The 26,488-nt window shown below is 47.9% G+C and overlaps 2 protein-coding genes and 1 pseudogene across 2 annotated transcripts; 2 read left to right on the top strand and 1 right to left on the bottom strand.

The window, feature by feature from the left end:
• Positions 1-1,538: 1,538 nt before the first annotated feature.
• REM2 (RRAD and GEM like GTPase 2) lies at positions 1,539-5,884 on the top strand. The gene is made up of 5 exons (XM_024556113.4): positions 1,539-1,738; positions 2,942-3,283; positions 3,528-3,601; positions 4,276-4,483; positions 4,833-5,884. Exons 1-5 carry the CDS (start codon positions 1,636-1,638, stop codon positions 5,126-5,128), a joined length of 1,023 nt encoding a protein of 340 aa, XP_024411881.2. The 5' UTR covers positions 1,539-1,635; the 3' UTR covers positions 5,129-5,884.
• An 8,629-nt stretch (positions 5,885-14,513) lies between these two features.
• On the top strand, positions 14,514-15,538 carry LOC139441082 (glyceraldehyde-3-phosphate dehydrogenase-like; annotated as a pseudogene).
• Positions 15,539-15,688: 150 nt separating this feature from the next.
• RBM23 (RNA binding motif protein 23) lies at positions 15,689-26,174 on the bottom strand. The gene is given in 15 exon segments (XM_045192389.3): positions 15,689-16,888; positions 16,980-17,105; positions 17,181-17,376; positions 18,872-18,937; positions 19,328-19,416; positions 19,419-19,479; positions 19,562-19,737; positions 19,808-19,850; positions 19,852-19,927; positions 20,086-20,133; positions 20,586-20,777; positions 20,910-20,958; positions 21,420-21,515; positions 22,076-22,149; positions 25,846-26,174. Coding segments are annotated over 14 exon segments (1,371 nt in total). The 5' UTR covers positions 22,140-22,149; positions 25,846-26,174; the 3' UTR covers positions 15,689-16,799.
• Positions 26,175-26,488: the final 314 nt, after the last annotated feature.

The following is a 26,488-nucleotide window of genomic DNA, read 5'->3' as shown; positions in this document are numbered from 1 at the left end:
ATTAAGTGGTCTGTGGTTGTCCAGTGATTAAAGTGCATGAGTATTGTACCTGCTCAGGAGTCTTTTCTGTCCCCACTAGACCCTACAATGTTGCCCTGTAGTTGACCTACAGGTAAATGAACTGTCATTGCATCTTAGTCCAAAGATTACCATTTCCCTCTTCTATTGGAAAAGTTCACGGAAGAGTGCAATACGGAGCATTCCCAGTAACAGGAGACAGTTGGAGTATTTAAGACCGGGAAGGCAGCATAGGGTAGAGGTGAAAGAACTGGGTGGAGGGGTGGAGTTCTGAAGCCCTTACTTAAAAAAAATATATATTCATTTATTTTTTAGAGAGAAAAGAAGAGAGGGAGAGAAACATTAAGTGGTTGCCTTTTGCACATCCCCAGCTGGGGACCTGGCCCACAACTCAGGCGTGTGCCCTAAACGGGGAATGAAACGGTGACCTTTGGGTTCACAGGCTAGTGCTCAGTCCACTGAGCCACACCAATCTGGTGTCCTTGCTTTTTTTTTCCAGTGGCATGATTGATTTGGGGACCAGCCACCCGCCTGCCACTCTGAGCCTTACAGTCATGAGGATAAAAGGCGATAATGCAGGAAGATGCTTAGCCCAGCACCTGGCAACAATAGGGTCAGCGGCTTCCCGGAAATAAGAACATTTGGGTGCTTGCGGGTGTCGGGAAAGAAGACAAGAGTAGATGCCTGAAGGGAAAAGAAACTGGGCGGGAAGGGAACAGTAGAAGAAACAGGCCCTCCCATCTTTGCAGAGAGCTAGACTGACCCAAAGAGGGACTGGAGGGGAGGGGCTGGCACTCTTCACCCCCTCCTTTGGGTTGGGAACTTCCAGAGGGTTAGTCTCTCCCTGTGGTTCCTCCCTTTTTTCCTGCTCTGATTAACACTAGGTTGGTGGGCCTGGCAGGAAGGGAGAGGAACCACAATGGTTTGCACCACCTGAACTTGGTGACAAAAGGGAGCTGCCCAAACAAAGCCCCCATCTGCCTAGGGGCCAGGCTGGGAAATGGATACTTTTGTGGGGCTTAGCCCAGAAGGAGTGTTGTGGGGAAGGAGAGAATGCTGGGGAAACTTGTTGGTATGGTGACTGTCCCTCTCTCTCTGCACTTATTTTGGTTTCTGCCTCAAGCCCCTCCATTTAGCCACAGAGCACTCACTCCAGGCTGGACACTGGGCTAGGGGACTGGGGTCACAGAGACAAATGACTCATAATCCTGGCTCCTGGAGAAAGACGTCGTCTGGTCCTCCTGTCCCTGCCTCCTGCTTCCTGCCGTGCTCAGCCCCCTTACCCACCGACCCCTCGCCCCAATTCTCCCAACCTCTCTCTTCCTCTGCCCTCTGACTTTGTTCCGTCTTAACCAGACTCTCTGCAGTGTGTGTACTCCCAGAGGGAAGTGACACAAAAGGCCGCGGTGGGGGGGGGGGGGGGAGCAGAAAGGAGGGAATCCCACTGACATCACTCATTAGCATGTGTGACCTCATCAGGAGGCGGGACAATTTCCCCAGGTGTCTGGTGGTGGGGGGAGGACACGTAGGGGATGGCATTTAAAGGGAAAAGCTGACAGTGCTGCTGAGTGAGGTAGCGGGTGCTGCGAGTCGCCGCCGGGTTGTGCACGCACGCGGATGCATTCGGACCTGGACACCGACATGGACACGGACACAGAAACCACAGCACTCTGTCCCTCCGGCAGCCACCAGGCCTCCCCGCCAGGGACGCCCACACCAGGTGAGGCTGAGCTGGGCAGGTTTCAGATGGAACCACGTAGGTGGGAGCTGAAGCTTTGGTGGGGAAGTCAGAACTAGGGATTAAAGGAGCTTGAATCCAAACAGCAAGAGGGGAAGAGCAAGTCGGAAAGTGGGGAAGCCTCCCATTCACACTAGGAATGGGGCTGGACGAGCTGCTTAGATGCCCCTCCCCCTCACCCCCAGGGCTTCGCTTGGGAAACTGGTGCTTGGCCCCCTAGGTCAGTGTCATTCCCAAGAGGCTGGGGTGGGCGGGAGGGAAGGGGGAAAGGGAAGGGGCAGCCCACAAGCCTGGGAATCACGGGTTAGGGGCTTCCAGGGGATACCTGTTAGGAGGGTTTCTTCTAGCTCCCTGGAGGCTCTGGCTGCTGGCCAAGTATTGATCCTGGACTATTTCCAGCCTCTCTCCATCCCCCTTTGTTATGTCTGTCCATCTTCATCCCAGTTACCCTGACCCTGTGCATTGTCATTCTCTCCTGCACCCGCTCTCTCCCTCTCTGCCACACTCCCCCGACCTCACCAAGAACATAATACTCACTCCAACTCACTGGGACGGCCAGGGATGCAGCACTCTCAGTGGAGGATCCTCACCCACAGGGCTACGGGAAGAGGCAGCTCCCCCATGCACACACTCATGGAGACCCAAAACACACAACTCAAAGAACAAAGGCCCTTCCCTGGGAACAGGCTCTCCACAAAGTTTTTGACTACCACTACCTACCCCTGAGAACATGGGCAGCAGCTTCAGCTTCTCATCCCTGAGCCAGCAAGTGAGGGGGTTACCAGTGCAGGAAGCAGTAGGGGCAGAGCCTCTTGGCTGAAGGAGGAGCAGCCCTGGGGCTAGAGGCCTAGTGTGTGTGTGTGGGGGCGGGGGGGGTTGCCAGTGTGTCAGTGTGAAGTGTGAGTGGGTGTGCAAGGCTGCATTCAGGTGCCTCCCCTGCATGGAGCATGTTTTGAATAGGTTATGGCTGGAACCACTTGGGACACGCCATCAGGTCAGCTCCTCGGTGCCCTCCCAGTTCAGGCTCCTAGGAGAGTTTCAGTGTAAGAGGTCAGGCCAAAGATTCTAAGCTCCTCCTGGGTCATGATCATCAATTGGGCCTCTGAAGCTGGAGCAGCCAGGACTGAGCCTTCTGCAGATGGCTAGGCACACCCTGTTCATAGCTTCTTTCTCTTTGCCCCCCAGAAAAAAATGCAACACTGCTGAAGAAGCAAGATAAACTGCTGGCAGGGTTGGACCGGAGCGAGCCGCCCTCTGCCCTGGGGGTCCCCAGACGAAGAGGCAGTATGCCTGTCCCCTACAAGCACCAGCTGCGGCGGGCCCAGGCTGTAGATGAACTTGACTGGCCACCTCAAGCCTCGTCCTCTGGCTCCTCTGACTCCTTGGGCTCAGGGGAGGCAGCCCTTACCCAAAAAGATGGCATCTTCAAGGTCATGCTAGTGGGGGAAAGCGGTGTGGGCAAGAGCACCCTAGCAGGCACTTTTGGCAGTCTCCAGGGAGACAGTGCTCATGAGCCAGAGAACCCAGGTATTTGGGGGAGCCCTGCAAGGGTTGAGGGTACCTCTAGAGCCCTAGTCAGGGATGGAAGAGCTCCAGGCATGAGCAGCCCCTGGAGGCCAGAACCTAAGAAAAGTTTTTCCAATGCTTTCTGTGACAACCTCCCTGAAAGAGGGTCCCTGGTTCTGGACTCTGAGGCATCCCTGGTTACCAGGTCTCACCAGTGTTGGGAGCCTCCTAATGAGTTCTATTCCCTGTCCTTATTTCCCAACAGAGGACACCTATGAGAGACGCATCACGGTGGATAAGGAGGAAGTAACTTTAGTTGTTTATGACATCTGGGAACAGGTGAGAACTAAGATGTGGCTGCAAGCGGGTGATGAACCCGGAGAGATCTGGGGAAGGGCAAAGCCTGGCTCAAGGCTGGGGGACTGCAGAAGCTGGTTTCAACATGTGTTATCGTCTCAAAAGGCAAAGGCCCATGCTAGGGTGCAACTGAGAGCCACTGTCTTTCCAGGATCTTCGGACCCAGAGGAAAGTTAGGATCTGATTTTGGCAAACCCTACAGCTATAAGCCAGGCTAAACCTCCTGAAAATGACCCTGACCATACATTTTTTTCAGCCTGGAAGAGTCTGACAGGACAGAACAAGGGCTCAGGGCTCTGGAATATCAGGGAAAGAAAAAAAAAAGATTTGTGAACATTTGGACATAAATGGTTACTATGAGAGACCAGGTTACATACACTTGAATAGCATACACCGTGTATCAGAAAGTAAGAAGGGCTACCCTAGTCTAGGATACCATGTCTCTAATTCTCCAGAGTGGGGCTCACATTACTAACTTGTCCCTCCTCCACAAACATGCCCTGGGTATGGAGATTCTGCCATTAAGTGGCTCTGCTGTTTTAAGCAAGTGGCTTCTCCCTCACATCCTGATTCCTCGTCCTTGAGATGTAGGCGTGGAACAGGTTCTCCCATGCCTCCAGCCCTGACAGTCCATGACTCTCTCTGCCCATCTGCAGGGGGATGCAGGAGGATGGCTGAGGGACCACTGCCTTCAGACCGGGGATGCCTTTCTCATCGTCTTCTCAGTCACTGACCGACGAAGCTTCTCCAAAGTTCCAGAGACCCTACTTCGACTCCGGGCTGGGAGGCCCCACCACGACCTGCCTGTCATCCTGGTTGGAAACAAGAGTGACCTGGCCCGCTCCAGGGAGGTCTCACTGGAGGGTGGGTATCCAGAACCTCATCATACTTGCAATCTCAATGGGTCTTCTCCTTCCCACATCTATCTACTCTTTTCCATGAGGCCTTTTTACCCCCAGGTGCACCAACTTAACTGCATTTCTAAACTGCCCCAGTCTAAAGGCAGTCTACCACTGCCCAACCTAGGGGCCTGAGAATCCCTCCTCTTCACTCCCCTTCACCTCTTATCCAAGGTCCCTTTCTCCCTCCCCTCTCCCCACAGCATCCCTGCCCGTCCTCTTACGTTGTCCAACCCTTTCTCACACCTTACTCTGCCCCAGGCCCAGTGCAATCAGGCAGGCAGGCAGGCCCCTGAACCCGTCCCTTCCCGCAGAGAGCCGCCACCTGGCAGGAACACTGAGCTGCAAGCACATCGAGACATCCGCCGCGCTGCACCACAACACGCGCGAGCTCTTCGAGGGCGCAGTACGCCAGATCCGGCTGCGGCGCGGCCTGAGCCGCGCAGGGCTCCAGCGGCAGGAGTGGGGCAGTCCGGGGGGCGCCGCGCCAACTGCGCGGCGCGAGAGCCTCACCAAGAAGGCCAAGCGCTTCCTCGCCAACCTGGTGCCCCGCAACGCCAAGTTCTTCAAGCAGCGCTCCAGGTCGTGTCACGACCTCTCCGTGCTCTGAGCCACGGTCGCCCTGGTCACCTTGGTCGCCATGGTCACCACTCACTCCGCTAGACCCCTTGCCTAGCCCCGCCCTGCCCCGCCCCTGTCCGGCTTCCTTTGTGAAGACGGTCTAGGAAACCAAAATCTCCCAGGACGCCCCGGCTCGTCCACGGGGTTTGGGGGAAGATCTTTGGATACACCCCCTCCTCCCCCACCCTCAGCCCAGCGCTTGGGAGGCAGGACTCGGACCCAGGGGGGCGCACCGCACCGCAGAGGGTGGGCGGGGCGGGTTCCTGCGGGCAGGAAGGAAAATTGTTTTGCAAGATATTTTGTTTTTTATTACTTCGCGCTTGACCACCTCTCCTGCAAAGAGATCCTAAAGCCGAGAACTGGAAAAGTGCTTTGTAGACTCCTTTACAGGGTTTTCCACCTTTATACTCTGCACTAATATTCCTCACCTTTAAGAGATTCTTAAAGGTAAATAAACGGAGACCCTTCTTGGAGACTTTCTCTAAAACGTTCTGGCTCTTACCTGCTGCACTTGTTCACGTGCCTTTAAGAAGTTAAAGGCAAGGGTCTGGAAGTGCTAGTTGTGAGAATTATTTCTCTGGTTTATCCCTACACCATGGCACTTCCCCTTTAAGGCTATTAAAGGTGAGGTGTGGACTGTCTTTTGCCTTCAGATGCCAGTGTGAGGACCAGAGCGGGTGGTAACCCCGCTTTGGCCAGAGCCCAGGAGGTACCAGCAAGGGGCCACCCTTTCCTTTTCAATAAAGAGTTTTTCTACTGCACCTGTTCACTTTGACTCTCTGTTCTCAACACCCCCACAGAAGGGATGGCTGTAGGAAACTGTTACAGACTAGAAAACTCAGGCCCAGAGGAGCAAGGAACCTTAATCTCTAGGGAGGCTTCAGAACTTAGTCCCGGTGCAGTCTGGGGCAGGTGACCACAGGCCCTTAGAGATAGTTGGGTCTAACTTCGTGCCCTTGTTGACGAGAAAACAGGCCTGGAGAGGAGCTAGGAGTAATTTAGTAACTTAGTGACAGTGGTACCAAGTCGTCGTCTCCTTATCCTAACATATACCACAAGGAGTAGGCTAGAGGCTACCCTTAGCTCCCAGAGCTACATTCAGCTGTGACCTAGACTGGTTCAAGGTGAGGCCACATCCACCAGAGAGGCCCACCAGCTGGGGCATGGTATGGTCAGCCTGCGCCTCTTGCTGACAAGGCCCCACTGCTCCAGCTGTCACCTGCAAACCCCAGGTGAGAACTGAAGCTGTCAGTGCCTTTCCTGGTGACACCCACGCCTGCTGCTGCCTGAGCCACGAGTTTGAACAAAAGGAACAGAGGCAGCAGCTCCCCTCACACTCAAACATGTACTGCAGTTACATGAGCACCCAAGGGCCAGGCCTCCACCTCACCCTACTCAGGTTCCCAGAACTTGATGGAAAGAGGGATGAGATGTCCTCTGTGTCCTTATAGCTGAGAAGGAGCCAAGTGAGACCAGCCCAGCATGAGATAATATGACAGTGACACTATCCTTAGTACTTTATTCACTTTATCTGTTAATTCTTTAATGACTATATAGGGTGTTACTGCCTTTTTTACTGTGGAAGAAAGAGTGTGAGTAACTTGTCTGAGAGGTCAATAGGCAAACAGAGCTGGGACTCCACTCCTGTCTGCTTGATACTTAATTGTGATTTCATCCACCTTTTCATCTGAGGTTCCCCTTCCAGTTAAGAATGAGGGAGAAGAGGAAGAGGGACAGTAGAAGAAATACAGGTGACAAAGTGAGCAGGGCCATGGGCAGTGGCCGTGGTGAAGGACTAGAGAAATACATAGCCTAATCTCTGGGGACAATGAACAGAAATGGTTCACATTTTCAAATGCAGGAGAACACACTGGGCCCGTTAAAAGACCAGGTGGTTCTGCAGTTAAGTTGAAACCTTGGGGACATGAAGAGGAGGGTAATGGAAAAGGTTTGGTTTGAAGCCCTACTTCGAAGGAGGTAGTGTCCAACTCTGTAGGCAGTGAGAGTCAAGGTCTTTATGTGTGAAAATTACATGATCATGATGATTCTTTGGGAGGAGGAGGCTGGGAGAGCTGTGCATGGGTTGGAGCAACAGAGGCAAGGGTAGGGCCAATCACAGTTTACATACAAAGGGCAATGAAGGACCATCCTGAGAGAGATGGCGGTGGGAAAGTAGAGGCAGCATTGATTTGAGAGTCAGAGTAGATAGGACTTGGCAATTAAGTGGCTGGGCATAAAGAGGGAAGAGTCACAATTTGCAGGAGGATACGGAGGAATTAGGGTTAGGGGGCAGAGAATAGATGGTAAATGGCTCCATTTTGGAGACTGAGTTTGAAATGTTAGAACATCCATAAGGAGAGTTTCATCAGTTCCCTGGATGGCTGGGTCTGAAGTTCAGAACAAGTTGGGGCAAGAGTCATAGATATAAGAATAATCGTTATAAAGGTAGAAGTAGAAGAGCCAGAGGGAAGGAAGAGATGCAAGACTGGCTTTATGAATGTTTGACGTGTGCAGTCACACAGGGCCCTATGCTTAGTTTAATGCTCTGCTGTTGCTGTCTTGAAACTCTTTAAACAAGGAGCTCTGTGGTCTTTATTTTGTACAGGGATCCACAAATTATACTAAGGGAGAAGGTGCAATACAGGCTGGGATTCCTACCTTCAAACCACAGATGGGCTTCAGGGGTCTGTGATTCTTGTGAAAGGCCACAGTCTGATATGTTTGTGCACTCATGCATTTGCCTTAGAAAAGGTTCACAAATTTCATCAGATTTCCAGGGGCCTGTGACCCAACAAATTACATACCAGGTTGGTGCTGATGGCTGCTGGGAAGGGGAGCTGGATGAAGGTGGGTGGACCACCCCGGGTGGGTGAAGGACAGGTGTGAGAGATTTAGTTCTCATTGTATACCCCTTTCCTACCTTTTTAACTATAGCATATCTTATCTGTTCCAAAAATAAATAAAATAATTAATAATAAGGCAAAACCTTGGTGTTTCAGAGAAAGAAGAGGGACTAAAGAGATTCACAGGGAGAGGTGGGTGGAGAAGGGGGAAATGAAGCCACCACAGAGGCAGTGGAAGAACTAGGACTGAGCATGTAGGGTCTGCTGCCAAGGGAGGAGGGCTTTTCCAGAGGAAGAGTACCGCCAATGGTCGAAGGTGGCAAGAGGGGAGAATGAGGAACAAGAAGGCCTAGTGCCTTTCGTGCAGCGGAATTCTGAAGATGATTATGGCAGGACCTCCCCATGAGGGGAACCACGCACGCACACCACAGGCCTCCCTCCCCCCAAGACAGCCAGACCTATCAGCCGACCCATCTGTGTGTTCCTTCTAGACGCCTACAGGGAAGAGCTCAGAACAGAAGGAAGCTGAAGTCACGCTCCTGCCAGACTTGGGAGAGGTGGTGTCCTCTCTGAGAGCCGGGCCATTTTTCTCCCTCCCTCTGATCAAGGCAAAGACAGCCTGGCTGCTGATCTGGACTGGTGTGAGAGCTGAGCTGCCCGTGCCAGGTGAGGTCTCCTCTGCCCTGGCACTCCTCTTAACCACTGCAATTTTGTCTTGGGGTCTGTGCTCTTACCAGCCCAACCCCTGCTCTCCACTGCTACCTCCATTCCCTTGGCTCATAAGGCCTTCTGACTGGCTGAGAAGATAGACATGCCCTCCCCTGATGGTTCAGCGGGAGGTCAGTCTTGTGTCTTGAAAAGTATTCCTTGACTCTGGGCCTCTGCTTGCAGCTGTGTCACGAGGCCCTGCTGCATGTAACAGTCTCTGCAGAGCCTGGAGCAGGGGCCGTCGTCCTCTGAAAGGCTGCCGCAGTCACGCAAGGACAACTTCACAAGTCTTCTGGGTTAAACTCTCACTCCCAGAAGGTCCACTCATATGTACATCTTTTATTAACTTAACATAGTTCATATACACGTCCGTTCAAATAAATTTTTCCTGGATATTGTCATCTACAAATGTTTATTGTTGCACTCAAGTATTGCAATATGGTCACCATGGCGCTAAGCCCTGTGAGGGAAACAAATACAAGTAAGACTCCATTCCTGCCCTCAAGTAACTTAAGATTGCCCTGAAAGAGGTGGTACGAGATGGTGAGGGTGGTGACGGCCCTACTGTGGCCAAGACAGCAGCAAATGACACCGTATTCTAGCTAACTGGGGGTGACATTGTACGCTTTAAAATTTTTCTAAGAATGGAAGAAACAAAATTCACAACACACATTTCAGGAACTGGGGCTTGAAGAATGTATGTGTGCTGTAGATAGGTGGAGGGGTGAAGGAAAACAACTCCCTGGGGCGAAACTACACCAGCAAACGCACAAGAAAAGTGGCGGGCAGCCTGTCCCACAGTATAAGAAGCAGCAACATTTGGGTGGGTGGTGCAGTCAAGTTGTCAAGGGCCCAAACACCAGACAGGAGCATCCTGCTTCTTAGTCCTTTATCATCTTGGTGGTTCTCTGATGCATATGCGCTCAAGATCCCGTCTCATCTATTTGAATCTTGATGCCATGCCCCCACAGCTTGATGGCCTTGTTAAACTCAAGATGTGAAGACAAATTCAATGGGGACTTGCAGGCATTTGAGTGGCACTCAGCCCATTACTTCCTGGATGGAGGTCTAGGGAGAAAAGTCACTCTGAACCTCTGCCTTTCTGAACCTCAGCTCTCCCCACTATACAATGAAGATAGTATCTACCTTGTAGTATAGTCATGAGGACTAAATAAAAATGCCAGTGTCTTTGTGATTTGTCAAGCATTATACAAACAAGCAGTGAAAGTAATGTTTATTGCCACCTGTGTCCTGGTCCTTCACGCAGGCACTCGGGCAGTTTGTTAACCTCTCAAAGCACAGCAGCACTCTGGAAATACAAATTTAAGTTGTTGTCTTCAAGGTCCAACATACCTCCCACGGCACTCACAGGTGACCTTTAGGCAGAGAATCTGTGATGATTAAAAATACTCTCAAAGAGCCCTGGCTGGTGTGACTCAGTGGATTCAGCGCTGGCGAGTGACACGAAAGGTCACTGGTTCAATTCCCAGTCAGGGTACATGCCTGGGTTGCAGGCCATGTCCCTGGTTGAAGGCATGCGAGAGGCAACAGATTGACGTTTCTCTCACACATCAATGTTTCCTCTCCCTCTATTTCTCCCTCCCTTTCCCTCTCTCTAAAAATAAATAAAATCTTTAATTAAAAAAAAAAAAAAGAATGCTGGGGTAGGTTAGGAGGGACACTAAGCAAAGGGCTCTAACAGTGAGTGCCAGAAAAAGCAAAGGGCACTAGATACCCTGAAGGTACCTGGGGGGCTCACCTTGATTTTTCAAAGACATCTGCTGTAATTTGATTATATAGAGTTTCAGGCATAAAATAAGATTGGACAATGGGGTTTGTTTTCCTGGAAGCTATGCTGGTTGTATGTGACCCAGGACCTTGTGAGCCCGGGGCTTTTAGCACAGGAACAATTAAGGGGGTTTTCATCATAGTCCCACCCTTACTTCTCCCCCTATAAATCTTGAGCATTCTCTGAAGCTGGGGAGGAGAATGAGGTCAGGTAGGAAGTCCAGTGTAGGCATCCAGAGGAATGGGAACAGTGACGGCAGTCGTAATGAAAGCTAACAAGTTCCAAGACATCTACAGGGATCATTTCATTTAATCCTCACATCCCTGAGATAGGTACTATTATTACCTTTTTTTTTTTTTTCTTTTGGCCAATAAGGAGTCTGAGTTAGAAAAATGGAGTAACACCCAAGCTCACTCAGCAGGTTTGAAACAAAAGACAGATCTGAACCATGCATTGTAGCTCTACAGTGTGACCAATCTGCTATGGAATGGTGGTCCCTCGGCTTGGTTGGGCCCAAGAAATGGGAGAAGGAGGCTAATTCTCAGCACCACTCATTCCAACAAATAGGCATCATGATGCTTGAAAGCTGATTGACACTCCCATCCTTTCTGGAACATTGGCAAGTATTTGACAAGTCTGTGACTTCCAAGGTCATTTTTCCCCTCTGCAACCCAGCACTGATTGGCTCCTTTCCAGTCTCCAGGCACCTTGTTCATATCTGTCCACTGCCCTAAAAAATAACTGCTAATGGCTCTGCAGTGACTCCAGCCAACTCCTTAAGGGCTCTTGAGAGCAGATCATCTGGGACAGCTCACAGAACTCAGCCAATTTTTTAAAAGTGATCTTTGATCATGTTTGTCTTATACATCAATGTTTCTCTCCCTCTTTCTCCTTCCTGTCCCCTCTCTCTAAAAATAAATAAATAAAATCTTTAAAAAAAATAAGTGATCTTTGATCAACTCTTTTTTTGTCTCCACCTTCCCACATAATCTAAGTTGGCTGGTCTGCTTCACCTCACACATTGCTTTCTAAACCAAGAGCAGAGCAAATCAGTTCTGGATACAGAGTATAAAAGTTGGGAGAGAGGAGGAGGATATTTGAAAGCCAGAGTATTCAGACGCTCAGCTTCGCAGACCAGAATTCCTTTCCCACATCCAGCTCATGACTATTGACTTCACCTGGTTGCCACAGAAACATCAGTCTCTAGAGATGGCAAGCAGTATTTCAGACAGAAAGCATCACAGGCTACCATGGTAACACTAAAAAGAGTAAAGCTGCCTCTTCTCTTGAAGGAGTGAGGAAGGAATAGATAAAGCTACCAGGGAAGGCAGGCTAGAAGGGACAGCCTTTGGAGAGCCTGGCTCCAACTTTAACAGAGAGGAAATTAATTCAACAGACATGTAATATGTGCAAAGCAAAGCAATAATGGAAAGAACACATCTATCCCTGGCCTCATTTGGCCATAACCATCAATTAACAGAGTTCCCAAAGAACTGTAAATAAAGGCATAAGACGACCTATAATAGGACAAAGAATACTGAAAAGGGAATTCAGCTCCAACTGGGAAAGTTTCAGAGTCTTAAAGGGCTAGATTTTGACCATCAGAAGAGGGGCAGGAGGAGAGAACAAAATGAGCAGACGTGGAAGTGGAAAATTTCAGGATTTACTAAGAAGTATGGGTGTAGAGACAGAAAAAGCAACACTTCACCATGACTTCAAGGCCTTGGCTTCCACAGTGGTGCTGAGAGGCAGGTTAAGATTAGGATCAAGGCATCTGAAGCTATACTGCCTGGATTGGAATCCTAAATTTGCTAACTCTGTAATTGTGGGGCCAGTTAGTTAACCTCTTTGGGCATCAGTTTCCTTATTTACAAAATAAAGATAATTAAAGAATCTACCTCAGAGGATCACTGGCAGATGAAATGATTCAATACGTATAAAGCGATTAGAACAGTGCCTAACCCCAAACAAATCCTGCACAAATGTTAACAGTTACCATTATACCACCTCACTTTTTGGAGCCAGGATAGAATCTTCTAACTGTCCAAGTATTAATTCCTGAACCCTAATGTCAAGAACACAGCAGTTTAAAAAGAAGGAGGAGTCCTGGCCAGGTAGCTCAGTTGGTTAGAGCGTTGTCCCCAGTAAGCCAAGCTTGTGACATCCCCAGTCAGGGCACATACAGGAAGCAACCAATGAATCCATAGATAAGTGGAACAGCAAATCAGTGTTCCCTCTCTCTTTCTTTCTCCCTTCTCTCTCTCTAGAATCAATCAATAAAATAAAATAAAATAAAATAAAAACAATTTAAAGAAGAGGGAGGGAATGCCACTGCCTTCGAGAAGACAGAAGCATAGGCTATAAGCCAAAAGTCAGGTGAAAATCTTGTTATGAATTGAGAACCAGTGAGGAAATTCCAACCACGCTGGGAAAGGATGTGGGTCACAGCCTCACCTCTGCCGGGACCCTGGCCACTCCAGTCAGGTGGGAGAGGATGAGAGAGATTTCTTTTACTGTAGGCTGGGCCCAGAGGCTGTTTCTTGTCCCCTTCTCTCCACTTCAACCACCCCCAATAGAGGGCTGACTAAGCACTGAGTCATACAGAGTGACACTGGCTGTCACCCACTAGATGCAATCACCTTACATAGGTTAAGATTAGAGAAGGTTTCTTTCTTCACTTGCACCATTGTCTCTGTTCCAGCAAGAGGATGCATGAGGCAAGACCAAGTTAGGCAAGGAAGAACTGAGGTAAAAGGACCCAAAGCACAGGAAGCCCAAAGTAGGTAGAAATGGGAATATAAAGAAACCAAGCAGAGACGGGGGCCCATCTGAGGAGGGCAGGGAGGCAAGGCCTATGGCTATTTATAGTATGGAGGAGTTCAAGACCGCCATGAGGAGGCCTGGTCCAGAGCTTCAGGATGACTAACAAAAATGGTCTACACTGCCCATCTCAGGATGCATTAGCAGTCAAATCAATACATATAGGGGGACTGGGCCATAGCCAGCTGCTCCTACCTAAAAATAATGCATCCTCCTTCCCTTCCCCAAGGTCCAGAGAACAAACTAGGATAGGGAAAGGGTGGGGGTAGCAGCAAAAGAAACAGCAGCAGCAAGACTGCAGCAGCCTTGAAGAATCAAGAGTTAGTCCTGGGTCCCAGTGGTCTTTTAAGCCACAAACAGGCTTTGCATACTTAGTACTTCAGTGTTAAAAGCAACCCCAGAAGTTAACATCACCAAAAACCATCACTCTGCTTTAGAAGTCTGAGAGCTGACAAATTAAAACCTAACAGCAATTATCCATATTTTTAGCAAGACAATGAAGTCTTAACATTCTGTTGCCATAGAGACCAGTGAAGAATGAAGGAGCCCCACAGAGCCCTGCCCCTGACCTCCTCCTCTTGGCTGGTTCTTAGCTGGTGAGCCAGGCTCTGAGAAGGTCGCCTGTTATAAGCTTTACAAAGCAGGCAGGGAGAAAGGTGTGCCTCTCCTTTTGTAGGGCCATTCCTAGAGTACTCAGCTCCCTGGAAGTCACTGGTCCCAGGCAGAGCTATATATGGAAAGCAAGAGTTGAAATGACTGGGAAAAAGACTTTAAGGTCGGAAGAGTCCTGATATATGATGCCCAAATCCATTTGGATATTGGACTGTGATTTCTGCTACAAACAGGACTACAGGCGGTATGGAGGCCAATGGTAAGAATGGTGAGCTTGGGAGGCTTCTCTGGTATCTAAGCTCTTCAAGATCATAAAACACCCCTAAAGGTGCGTGCGGAATGTGCTATTGTCACACTGCCACCTGGTGGAAAGACAAGATCTGTCCTTAGGCACAGAGACAAAGCTTGGAAGTCTGTTAGGTGGGCAGGTAGGTTTGGAGATCGTTATGATGACAGATGGAAGGGACCATAGGGCAGAGTGTAATGCAGATATAGATGGTTTATCTGTGTACAAGTGTATGCATGTCTTTTGTCCTCCTTCCTACAGAAGGTTACAGGCTGTCGACTCCTGTTTGACAAGACAGCCACAACCTTGAGACACAATGGTGAAGGTCAGAGTGAAGGCATTTGGTCATACTGGGCACCTGGTTACCAGGGCTGCTTTTCACTCTGGCAAAGTGGATACTGTCACTATCAACAACCCCTTCACTGACTACATGGTCTACATGTTCAGTATGAATCTACTCATGGCAAGTTGAAAGGCACAGTCAAGGCTGAGAATGGGAAACTTAACATCAGTGGAAAGTCCATCTGCATCTTCCAGGAGCGAGATCTCACCAAAATCAGATGGTGCGATGCTATTGCTGAATATGTTGTGGAGTCCACTGGTGTCTTCACTAACTTGGAGAAAGCCGCAGCCAAGAGGGTCACCATCTCTGCCCCTTTGGCAGGAGCCCCCATGTTTGTGATAGGTGTGAACCGTGACAAGTATGAAAACTCCCTCAAGACTGTCAGCAATTCTTCCCACACCACCAATTGCTTGGCTCCCCTGGCCAATGTCATCCATGACAACTTTGGCATCATAGAGGAACTCATAACCACAGTCCACACATTGTCACCTAGAAGACCATGGATGGCCCCTCTGGGAAGCTGTGGTGTGATAGCCAAGGGGCATCCCAGAACATCATCCTTGCTTCTACTGGTGCTGTCAAGGCTGCGGGCAAGGTCACCCCAAGCTGAATGGGAAGCTCACTGACATGGTTGTGTCCCCACCCTCCATGTGTTTGTTCTAGATCTGACTTGCCACCTGGAGGAAGCTGCCAAGAATGATGACATCAAGAAGGTAGTGAAGCAGTCATCAAAGAGCCCCCTCAAGGGCATCCTGAGCTATTCGGAAGACCAGGTTGTCTCCTGTGACTTTAACAGTGACACCCAGTCCTCCACCTTCAATGCTGGGGCTGGCATTGCCCTCAGTGAACACTGTATCAAGTTTATCTCCTGGTGTGACAATAAATTTGGCTACCTCCAAAGAGTACGAGCCCCCTGGACCACCACTCCCCAGCATGAGGAAGTGATGCCCTCAGCTGCTGGGGAGTCCTTGCCCCAGATCCATCTTCCAACACACTAAGAATCTCCTGACCTCCAGTTTCCATCCGAGACCTACTGAAGGGGAGGGGCTTAGAGAGCCCTACCTTGTCATGCATCATCATTAAAGTTCACTGAACCCAGCACCCCCAAAAGGTTGCTTAACATTAAAATAAAGGAAAGAAAACACAAAGGCATCACAAATATTTTATATCCCTAGAACCATTCATGGTTTTGGCTCATTAGAAGTTAACAACAGACACACTGACAACCACACACAGCTGCCACAACATGGAAGCTTGCCTTTTGTACAAAGTTTATATATATGTACATTTATATACACAGACACAAGGGTATAAAATTCAGTAAGAAGGGTACACATGTACCAAAGTAGGGGACAGGAGCAGTTTTAATATTTGGGTGGAGCCCACAGCAGAGGCGCACGGGAAGTGGTGGAGAATGGCAGCCTCCCCACCATCCTCCCCCACTGGACCAAAGGAACGACCTGGGAGGAAGGACAACTAACTACACAAAGGAAGATGGAAGATACTGGAAAAGTACCCCACCTTTCCCTAAACTCCAGAATGCCCCTAAGACATCCAAAATGCCCGGCAGGATGGATCATTTCTATAGCTCTCAGCAAGATGCTGGGCCCACAGTAGCTCTGGTCCCAAGCTGCGGTCTAAGGCAGGCTTCACAATCCACATACACGTCCAAGCTCTCTTCCATGACCTTGCAGCAGCAAGCCAGCACCTTCAAGGTTCACCCCCTCACCCCCAAACTCCAAAGTCCTCTTGGAATAGAGGGCTTAAGGATTTTTCCTTGACAAAATTGTAGGGTAAAGGTACAGGGGGAGGAAAACAGAAGTCAGTTTGCTCAATTAATACCCTATGGCCTTCCCAACACAGGAATCGAGGAATCACTAAGAGAAGGTTGGAAAGGGCAGTGAAGATCATCTCAGGAGATGATGCACATGGAGAAACAGTGTTCAGTAATTGTTCTCTTCAACTAGTGGTTGCTCTGCAGAGTCCATTCCCAGTGGCGCCATGGGCAGGGGCTCTTCTTGGTGTCTAAGGGTGGCCCCAATTACCGCAGAGTAAATGTCCATGGCCTCAGGATGGTTTGTTCCACAAAACAGAGAGAAGGGGCCGCAGAAGGGTAGTTGTGAAGAAGGGAGTGGCAGGACCCACCGGCACAGGGAGGCAACGTACTGTGCCACTGATTTACCTGGGGCAAGGAGAAGCAGTAAATGGAAGCCAAAGGAAGAAAATACCCAGTGACTAAAATGAGCAAGGTCCTATGACTCACATGGCCTGGGGGGTAAAAAGGCTGGAAAGCTGTAAGCACTGGGAGGCAATTGCCTGAGAGGTGAGGTTCAGGCCTGGACTCAGAGCTGGAACACAGAGAGGCAAAGTGAGTTAGCACAGAGCATTCCTTCTTGCCAGGCCCCAATGCTTCTCTCCCTTCCCCAAGTCCAAGTCTACCAGTCAGAGCTGCTGGGTTTAAGGCCCCCAAGGGAATTGCTCCATTCAGCTGCAAGGCAGCAGCTTGGGCAGTGGTGGTGGCAGCAGCAGCAGCAGCAGCTGTGGTTGGCAGCTGGATTCCAGAGCCTGAAAGGGAAAGAAAAGGTGCAGCTAAGTCCCAACCCTTGGTCTACAATTCAACCCCATGCGGAGAAACTCTACCTTCTGCCAATTTGGCCATGAGCTGCAAACGTCCACCTGCTGATCCCAGATCCATCTTCTGGTCTCCATCAGGAAAAGTGATGTCGGTGCCACCATCCAGTCGCTCAGTCATATGGCCAACCCTCATAGGTTGACCAGCAAGCTCAAAGCCATTCAACTGCTCCAGGGCCCGCTGGGCATACTCGGAGTCAGAGAACTGTAAAGAAACCCATGCCAGATCAGTCACCTCTTGGTCACAAACATGCCCTCAAAGCCCCACTAACACTCCCTAGTCCTCCTATCCCAGGAAAACTGCATGCTTGCTGCAGCACAAGTTTCTTTCTCAGGGAATGTGACCTCGGATCCCCCTAAAATTGTTCTCTGAAAGGGTCCTTTTCTAACTGACTCAATGACAGACACTTTTCAATATTCCAGCTCCGCTAAAAACCTAATAAAAAACCTAATAAAAAGTCTATTATCTGTATGGAGCCTAGCCTGACAGGCTGTTTCACAAATGGACATATAAAACACAAGTAAGATAGACTGAGAGCTAAGTCTCCTGGGCTTTACTTCAGCCCTTAGGCCTAGGAAGTTTCCTTTCTCAGGAACACGGAATCTAGACCTCCAGAGCCCAGCCTGAGGAGGGAACACATTCTGGTGTTGAAAGGAAGACTGCACACCTCACTGCAGGGCTGCCAACTAAGTGACCTGCTGGGCCTCTACTCTCTTGTCCCTTTCATCAGCAACATCAGCAGCAGCCTGGCATAAAAGGATTCCAGTCTGCTGTTTGAGTGTCAATGGTGTTGACATAGAGGCAAAAAGGCTCCATAGAAGCCTTTCTGAATCCAAGTCACACAGGGAGCTAGAAAAGGTACTCGCCACCAGGAACACCACAGCTGGCTTTGTTTACTCTGGTATCACCTGCTCTAGGGCCTGGCATGTGGTACTGACAGTTCCGAGACAGGTGGGGTAGGTGGCCTGCCTTTACTGGATACCTTTGAGGTGAGCAATTGCCATAGAATACAACCTACTTCCGCTCTGCCCTGCAGGTAACTGTGGGGGGTGTATGCTGCCTGGATTGAGCCCAGAAAATACCAGCTTCTATCAGACTTTGCGGCTGGTAGCCAGTCCTCAGCCTGGAGTCACATGGGGCTAGAAGAACCAGTTAAGGGAATTGGAAACAATTTCATTGGAGTGTCAGGAAGAGATGAGACTTGTCCACCATTAGGTGGCATCACTAGTCTCTCTATAGTGGGATTTAAATATAAAGATACTTCTCCAGTAAAACCTGCTTCAAACAGGGTAACACCAGAGGGAAGTATGTAACTTCTTATTCCCACCCCATCATGACAATACACCAATCCTATAAAGTATGTCTATAAAAGTTCATACCTAACTTCCCTCATACCTCCAACCTTGTAGCTGCAGCCTGGAATCATTACTATTACCCAAAGAGCAAGGAGCAGCACCAGGGAAGGTAGCTGAACTCCTGGACACCCCCATACCAGGGCCACTGACAGAGTGTAGGAACAAAGCTAAGATCTCAAGCAATGCACTCATCTCAAGGGGCTGAAGGCTAGTCCAAGCTCCAGGCACCAGGGTTTATGGGTCATTAGGACAGTTCCTAAAGGAGGAGGATGAAGCTAAGCTGCAACATCAGATAAGTGCACAAACCCAAATTAAAATAAACAAGTTAAACACTAGAGACTTACTGTAATGAAACCATAACCTTTAGAGTGGCCTGTATCTGAGTCCTTCATCAGGACAATATTATCAATCTGTAGAAGAGGGAGAAATTATGAGTAATCTTTTGGGTAACCCATGCCTTTGACCTTTCCTACCCAGACTTCTAAATACCTCCAACTTTCTAGCCACCAATTACATGTCTCTAAGTCTTTTTAAAAAAGAGACAAAGACCATTTTTTTCTCAAAACACTTTTTCTGACTAATCTTACTTAATATGGACCCCTTTACTTGATTTCATGGTGCTGACTCATTTGCCTACTGAACAGTCTGAACACAGAGAGGGAGCCTAACTTTCCCAGCATAGACCCACATGCCCATTACTCTGCACACAATGAGTTAATCATGGTCAGATAGAATGAGGAACACTCACCCTCCCCACTTTTTACAATCCCATTCAGAGGCTTCTCTCATTTTCTACTCACTGTGCCAAAGGGCTCAAAGATGCCCCGGAGCATGTCCTCAGTAATATTCAGTAATATCCCTCAGAAGTGCAGGGAGCCCACAAAGAGTGCATTGGTCCACCACTGCCCTTCTGCAAGTTGTTGGCCATGGCTGCCAGTCGGTTTTTCTCAGGCTGAGGAAGGAAGAAAATGATGGCTCAGGTCCCAACCTCCTACTTTCAAACCTGTCTTCTGTCAGTTTCTCAACCTGCTCACCTGTGAGGCCTGTATAATAATAGGCACCCCCAGCAGCCGCTGCCCAGTTAACCCAATGGCTAGCGGCACAGACTGGATTTCACAAAATTCCACATAGGCAATGCCCTTAGAACGACGTGAGTTCTGATCTGAGACGATACATACGTCACGAACCTATCCAGGGGAAAAAGGAAATCCTAAACTGGGCATAAAGGGGGATGGACAAGATAAGACTACTCAGAAGAAAATTAAAGAGGGAAAGGTTACTTTGGCCAACAGCAGAGAAAAAGTCCTCCAGGTCTTGAGGCTGAAATGCGGGCAGCTAACTGCATACAGAAAACTGTTCGGGCATCACGCTCCTCAGGACTCAGATTATCAACTGACTCCCTAAAGAATGAATAAATTTTTTTGAGACTTCACCCCACCCCAATCCTTGGTCGTTGTTCTCCAGCTACCCTCAAGTACTACGCATTCCTGAAGTTTTACTCAAAGAGTTTTTTATTCATACTACACAATCCCTAAAAATGTGCTCCTTATCAACTCACCTGACTGGGCTCTTCTCTCTGAAATGAGGACTCTTACTCTGTCCATACCTATGCCTAAGAAACAGAGAACAACAAAAGTGAAAATTATGTCACCCCGTTTTATTCACACTGGTCCAATGCTGGGTCTCCTCCCATCATGAGAAAACCAGATCCCACCACCTCATCTCACATGTGATTTTTTTTTTTTTAAGATTTTATTTATTTATTTTTAGAGAGAGGGGAAGGGGGGGAGAAAGAGAGAGAAATATCAATGTATGGTTGCCTCTCATGTGGCCCCCACTGGGGACCTGGCCTGCAACCCAGGCATGTGCCCCTACTGGGAATTGAACCGGCAACCCTTTGGTTTGCAGCCCGCGCTCAATCCACTGAGCTATGCCAGCCAGGGCTCACATGTGAATTCTTAATAGCACCCTTGCAGTAACTGGACCTCCTTACGATCACAGTGGGCAGAGAAATCCCCAACACACGTGTTTTACCCAGATTACTGTACAAAGGTAAGCTTATAGCAAAAGGTGATACCCAGTGGAAGTGGTGGACTCCTGTAACGCACACAATCTTCACAATGCAGGTCTCAACTTTGAGACTCACTACTATGACAATGGTCGTGGCTACGGCTGCAGGGACGACACTGCCGATCTCTACGTAGGCTCCGACTATTTCTCTGTCTATACCCATCCCAGACTCGACTACGACTATGGATGGAAAGAACTATTTACCTTGGTAAAGAACCAACCAATATCTTCTGGTCTTCAATGTATCACTTTCCCTGGTATGTTTCCACTTATAGTAATTCTCAAAACCCAACAGTCCCTCAAATGACTGACCTGCGCTTTCTATCCCTGCTTTTACTATGGCTCTCAACTCCTCTTCTTCCTGTGAGAGAGAGTGTAAATTCTTATCATTGTGAAAGTTTCATTGTCTCTCCTAAGTAAAAAGAATGACAGTATGGCCAGGGTGAAACACAAATCAGTGAAAGGACCAAAGCCCAGATGATCTGGCAGTACTTCACAGCAACTGCAAAAAATCAGCTCACACACACAGCCCTGGATGCTGTCAGGCATCAGAAGCAGCTAAAGCTGATGTTTCCAAAGTAGGGGTCTTCTTGCTATCTTACTCAAAGAAAATGTGTCAATGCTAGGACTGATCCTCATAACTACACTGAAAAGCTTAAACTACATCATTAAACCAAGTCACCATTATTCCCAAGACCAGTGAAGACATTACTAAAAGTCAGCAGTCTTAGAAGCAACTACTTCCCTGTTCTGGCCATTTTCTAGGGGACACCGTTGTTTTCCTTCCTAAGTTGCCAACCCATTTCCTCATGCCACACTCACCTGCTTCCTCCCTAGTGGTGCTGCTCCCACTGCCACTGTTGCTGCTGCTGGTATTGTTAGGATCATCCTTTTTAACCTTCCTTTGCTGCTCATCCTGAGGGATTCACCAGGAAAATGTCACCAAGTTTAAAGTGGCAGACACATAGATTCCGTTGGGCACAGAAAGAACAAAAGTGGACAAGGAAAAATGCATATGAAATCAAAGCTCTCAATTATCTAGCCAACTTTTAAGCACATCGATCTCCTAACAAAGGAAGTAAGGGAGGAAGGGAGAAAACTACCCAAAAGGAAGAGATCAGAGTGACAAGTTTTGACATCAAAACTTTAGCTATTCAACATGTATTTCTCAGGAGAGTGAGAAATCAGTTAGGTCTGAGGTGCACTGACTTTCTACTGTTATCACTGAAAGCTATGAGCAAAGCACTCATTCCCACCACATTATGTACCCCTACTATTTGGGGGAGGGGCCACTCTGAAAGCATGGCTCTTGGGTATGGGTCTCCAGCCCAGCTTACTAAACACTATGCCTTTTATGAATAGCAACTAGACACAACAAACAAGCGGGGACAGAAAATTCACAAAATGTTGAAACCAATGATCCACAACTGCTTTTTCTTATTAACCCAATTCCAGGAGTGAGGTGGGAATATTACCTCCTCTTTTTTTATAGGGAGCTTCCAGCATGGCCTCAATCACTATATCAAAGTCATCGCATGTCATAGTAGCAGATCTGAGGAAAAGATATCAATACATAAGAACCTCATTTATATTTTTTCTCCCCTTCCGACACACTACATTCCTTCCTCCCTCCAAGAAACAGACTTTGGAATATAGTTCTGCTTCATAAATTTCAAAGGAGTCTTACCACCTATTGCTTAACCTAGCTTTGCACCTTACAGACCAGGACTGTTTTTGCTTGGCGGCTTAGAACATGTCAAGGGTCTAGAAGGAAACTAGGTAGACACAAAATTTAACACAGACCCTGTCCTATCATGTGAAGAGAAAATGTTGATCCTCAGAATTACCATTCACTTTACAATGAACACTAAGCCACCATTCTACTGTTCAAAATTCTGAACAACTGGTTTAAACTTAAATCACTGGACAAGTACACATTTCCAGTAAAAAAGTAAAAATGCAAAACTAAAAATAAGGATCAAGACAAAGCAACACCAGAATAATACAGATCTGCCCTAAGCTTTCCCACCATATCCCTTCCAACTTCAATAATTAAGGGATTCATCATTAAGCATTTTCCATACAATACCAACTAGAGTACAGATAACTCAGAAAGATTAAGACAGGCTTAACCAATCCCACTTTGAAGCCTTTCTGTCTAGACAGGCCAGGTGAGACTTCTCGCCTCCCCCAAGCTTCCACATCTAGCAATCATCTTTCCCAAGTCTGTCCACCATAGGCCTGTTAAATAAGAAAAACAGAAGATACCAAACAAAATCAATAGGACAAATTACTTAGAAGTTACTAGTTTGAAATTATCAACATACACAACATGGATGACTCTCAAAATAATTATGGTGAAAAAAAATCAGACAAAAAAGAAAAGTATGTGTTGTATTTCATTTTTAAAGATTGTATTTATGCCCTGGCTGGTGTGGCTCAGTGGATTGAGTGCTGGCCTGTGAACCAGTGGGTCGCTGGTTCAGTTCCCAGTAGGGGCACATGCCTGGGTTGCAGGCAGGGTCCTCAGTGAGGGGAGTGGAAGGGGGCACTCAAGAGGCAGCCACACATTGATGTTTTTCTCCCTCTTTCTCTCTCCCTTCCTCTCTGCCTAAAAATAAATAAATAAAATCTTAAAAAAAAAAAAGGATTGTATTTATTTATCCTTAGAGAAAGAGGAAGGAAGAAAGCGAGAAAGAGAAACATCAATGTGAGAAACATTGATTGGCTTCCTCTTGCACATGCCCAGACCAGGGAATGGGCAGCACACTAGTCATGAGCCCTGACCAGGAATCAAGCCAGCAATCTTTCTTTTTGTGAGATGATGTCCAACCAACTGAACAACACCAGTCAGGGCTGCATGATTACATTTATAAAAAATTCTAGAAAATGCAATTAACCCATAATAACAGAAAGCAGATCAGTGGTTGCCTAGGGATAAGAGTAGGTGGTAAAGGACTAGGAGGAAGGAAGTACAAAAGCACATAGGAAACTTTGGAGATGATGTTTCATGGGTGAAGCATATCAAAACCCATCAAACTGTATACTTTAAATGTGCCCAATTTTATATCAATTATACCTCAATAAAGTTAACTCCCCCCAACTAATCTTAAGATTTTTTTTTTAATTTTATTTATTTATTTTTAGAGGAAGGGGAAGGGAGGGAGAAAGAGAGGGAGAGAAACATCAGTGTGTGGTTGCCTCTCACATGGCCCCCACTGGGGGCCTGGCCCGCAACCCAGGTATGTGCCCTGACTGGAAATCAAACCAGCAACCCCTTGGTTTGCAGCCCGCACTCAATCCACTGAGCTGTATCAGCCAGGGCACATCTTAAGAATTTCTATGCTAGGAGGTTAATCATAATCACACTTTCCATATCTACAAGAGCTTTGTCTTCTTTAAAGCAGCTAATGAATCCTCCAATGATGCTGTCCGTGTTGGCCTCAGAACCCATGGCCTACCTGATGATTTAATAAAGTAATGAGTGGCATAAAAGTTATATTAAAAAGTAACATGAAAATAAGTAATATAAAAAAGTAATATAAAAGTAAGAGTAATCATTACACTTATAATTTATAGCACCTAATACTGCTTTAGGCATGTTACAGAAATAAAATTCTTGGCAAGAGCAATAAAAATTACTTGGAAACAAATCTAAGGCTTAAAATGGAAATCAAATTAAAATCAAATAGGTGTTTCTAAAATCCAATCAACTCAAACTCTCATAATAACACCTAATATTTATTTAGCAATCAAAGGTACTATATGCTACAGCCAGATGTCAGATCCAATGCACAGATGAAAAACTGAGGTTTTGTTAACTGCCCAAAGTTACAAAATCAAAATGGAGGTGCTGGCTCATGAGTAGTCTTCTAACCCTACTCTAATGTTCTATCCACTATACTGGTTAGCTCTTCCTCCTATCTTTTATAATCTGCTTTTTCCTCCCTAAATGAAACACTTCTGATTTCAAGAACTGTTGAGTGTTAGTACAGGGTTGGGGTAACAACACACACACACACACACACACACACACACACACACACACACCCCTTTCACTTAGGTTAACACATGAACCCCCCCAACTGGAGTAAAGTTTTCACTCAGACTCAGAAATAAATGAATGAACTGATTTAGGCATCCACATATACAACATGAGAACATTTTAACTTGGAATCTCACTGGGTTTAGCATACCTTTCTGATGTCTGAAAAGCATTCAAGTCCCAAACACTATGCATTTTCAGGTTAGCAGTTTTCAAACTCTCTCCTCCCTGTCTTAATTTATGGGTCAAAGGCCATTCAATCCCATCCATTAAAACGCTACAGAGCTTTCTTCCATCCCTGCTCCAAAACTGCATTAGGGGCCCACAATCATGGCAATGCCTGGAATCTATCATAACAGTACAGTCAAGACCCAACCCAGCGCTGAGGTCCCACTGCTGTGGGGACAAAGGACAGTGAAGAACCACTGTCAGCTCAGTTCAGGCAGCATTCACCAAATGCTGGAGTCCCAGGGGTGATGGTAGCGCCATCTCCTGGGTTCGGTCACTGAGCTGGCACAAACATCTTCAAACTGAAGGCAGAGTAATTAAGAACAGGAACAATGAGAGATACAAAAACATTCCCCATGATATGTAACGAGTCAAGGCTACGCTTTAAAAAATGGTCCTATAAGCACCATCTCTGCGAGGGCCAGTGTCCCAATGCTAAAAACCTCACATGTGGCCTCAATATACTCTTTCTCCACGGAAAGTATGGTCACAATGGAAAGAGGGAAAAGCCCACAGAGGTCAATACACTGAAATGAGTCTTCCAGAAACTGAAGAGTGAGGGAAAAACTCTCAACTCCCTCATCTCTCTGCGTGGTAACACTAGAGGCTGAAAACCGATCCTATGAGTTCTGTCCGCCGTGAGTCGACGCTCCCTCCCTAGTAAGGGCGACCCTAAACGTCAGGGCTGCAGGGATCTGGTAAGAGATCCGTGGGTCACTGGGATCCTTTGATACAGCGTCTTCATCGGTAAAGGATATGGCCACAAGGGTGCCAAGCCCTAAAATCCTGACAGTGGGCTACATTTAAATAGCCAACACTTCCAAATCCAAGAAAACAATTTTTTTTCTAATTTTAAAAGTTTGCCTGATTTTGCTCTTGATGCCATTTTCTGCTTGTGACGTCAGGGGCAGGGGCCGTACGGTAACGTCACGCATAGGTGACGTCGTGGGGGAACCGAGTTTCAAGGTTTCTCACCGGTTCCGGGTCCCCGCAGGGGGGGGGTCCCGGTCTTCTCCGTTCCTTTGGGTATGCTGGGGGGCGCTAAGTATGGCTGTCTCCCAGAGTGTCAGCAGTAAAAGCAGCACGGCAACCTGACTGCTCCTCTTCCCGCAAAATGGCGGTAGCTCCGCTGTCTTCCAGAATCTTCCCCAATGTGCGCAAGCGCTGAAACATTGAAGTGGTGAACCCAACCTCCCTGGTTTCGCGGCAGCAGTCCAAAATGCAGATTTTCATTGGCTAAAATCCTAACCATAGGTGGAGCCAAACGCAAACATTTCTTAGCAGCCATCAAGTTCCGATTGATTGGCTAAACTGTCCCAAACTTCCGGAAAGTAGAAGTGATCTTAAGCAGCTGCCCGTTGCTCTCATTGGTTGTGACTTGAGGAAGGCGGGCGGGAAAACAACAGGTGAGGAGCCTAGCTCCCAGCGCTCCAGCTAATCCACCTACGTGGCCAGAGCCCATGAGGAGGTATAGTAGACCTTCTTGGCTCCCCCTATGGATTTGCCAAGGGGGTCTCGTTGCTCTTGGGATAGATTTGTGGAGAGCAACTGCGTTGGCTTCACATAGGGAATGGTGCTAGACTCGACGTCCCCTTTCTGAGCCGTCTGTCGACACTAC

Source organism: Desmodus rotundus, chromosome 7 (genome assembly GCF_022682495.2).
Source record: "Desmodus rotundus isolate HL8 chromosome 7, HLdesRot8A.1, whole genome shotgun sequence".
NCBI lineage: Eukaryota > Metazoa > Chordata > Mammalia > Chiroptera > Phyllostomidae > Desmodus > Desmodus rotundus.
Note: the sequence above shows the minus strand (reverse complement) of the source record. Positions and strands in the feature narration are given on the sequence as shown.

Coding starts and splice junctions, on each gene's coding strand:
- REM2 (XM_024556113.4), top strand. CDS start 1,636: ATGCATTCGGACCTGGACACCGACATGGACACGGACACAGAAACCACA. Junction 1,739..2,941: donor GCCAGGGACGCCCACACCAG/GTGAGGCTGAGC, acceptor TTTGCCCCCCAG/AAAAAAATGCAACACTGCTG. Junction 3,284..3,527: donor TCATGAGCCAGAGAACCCAG/GTATTTGGGGGA, acceptor ATTTCCCAACAG/AGGACACCTATGAGAGACGC.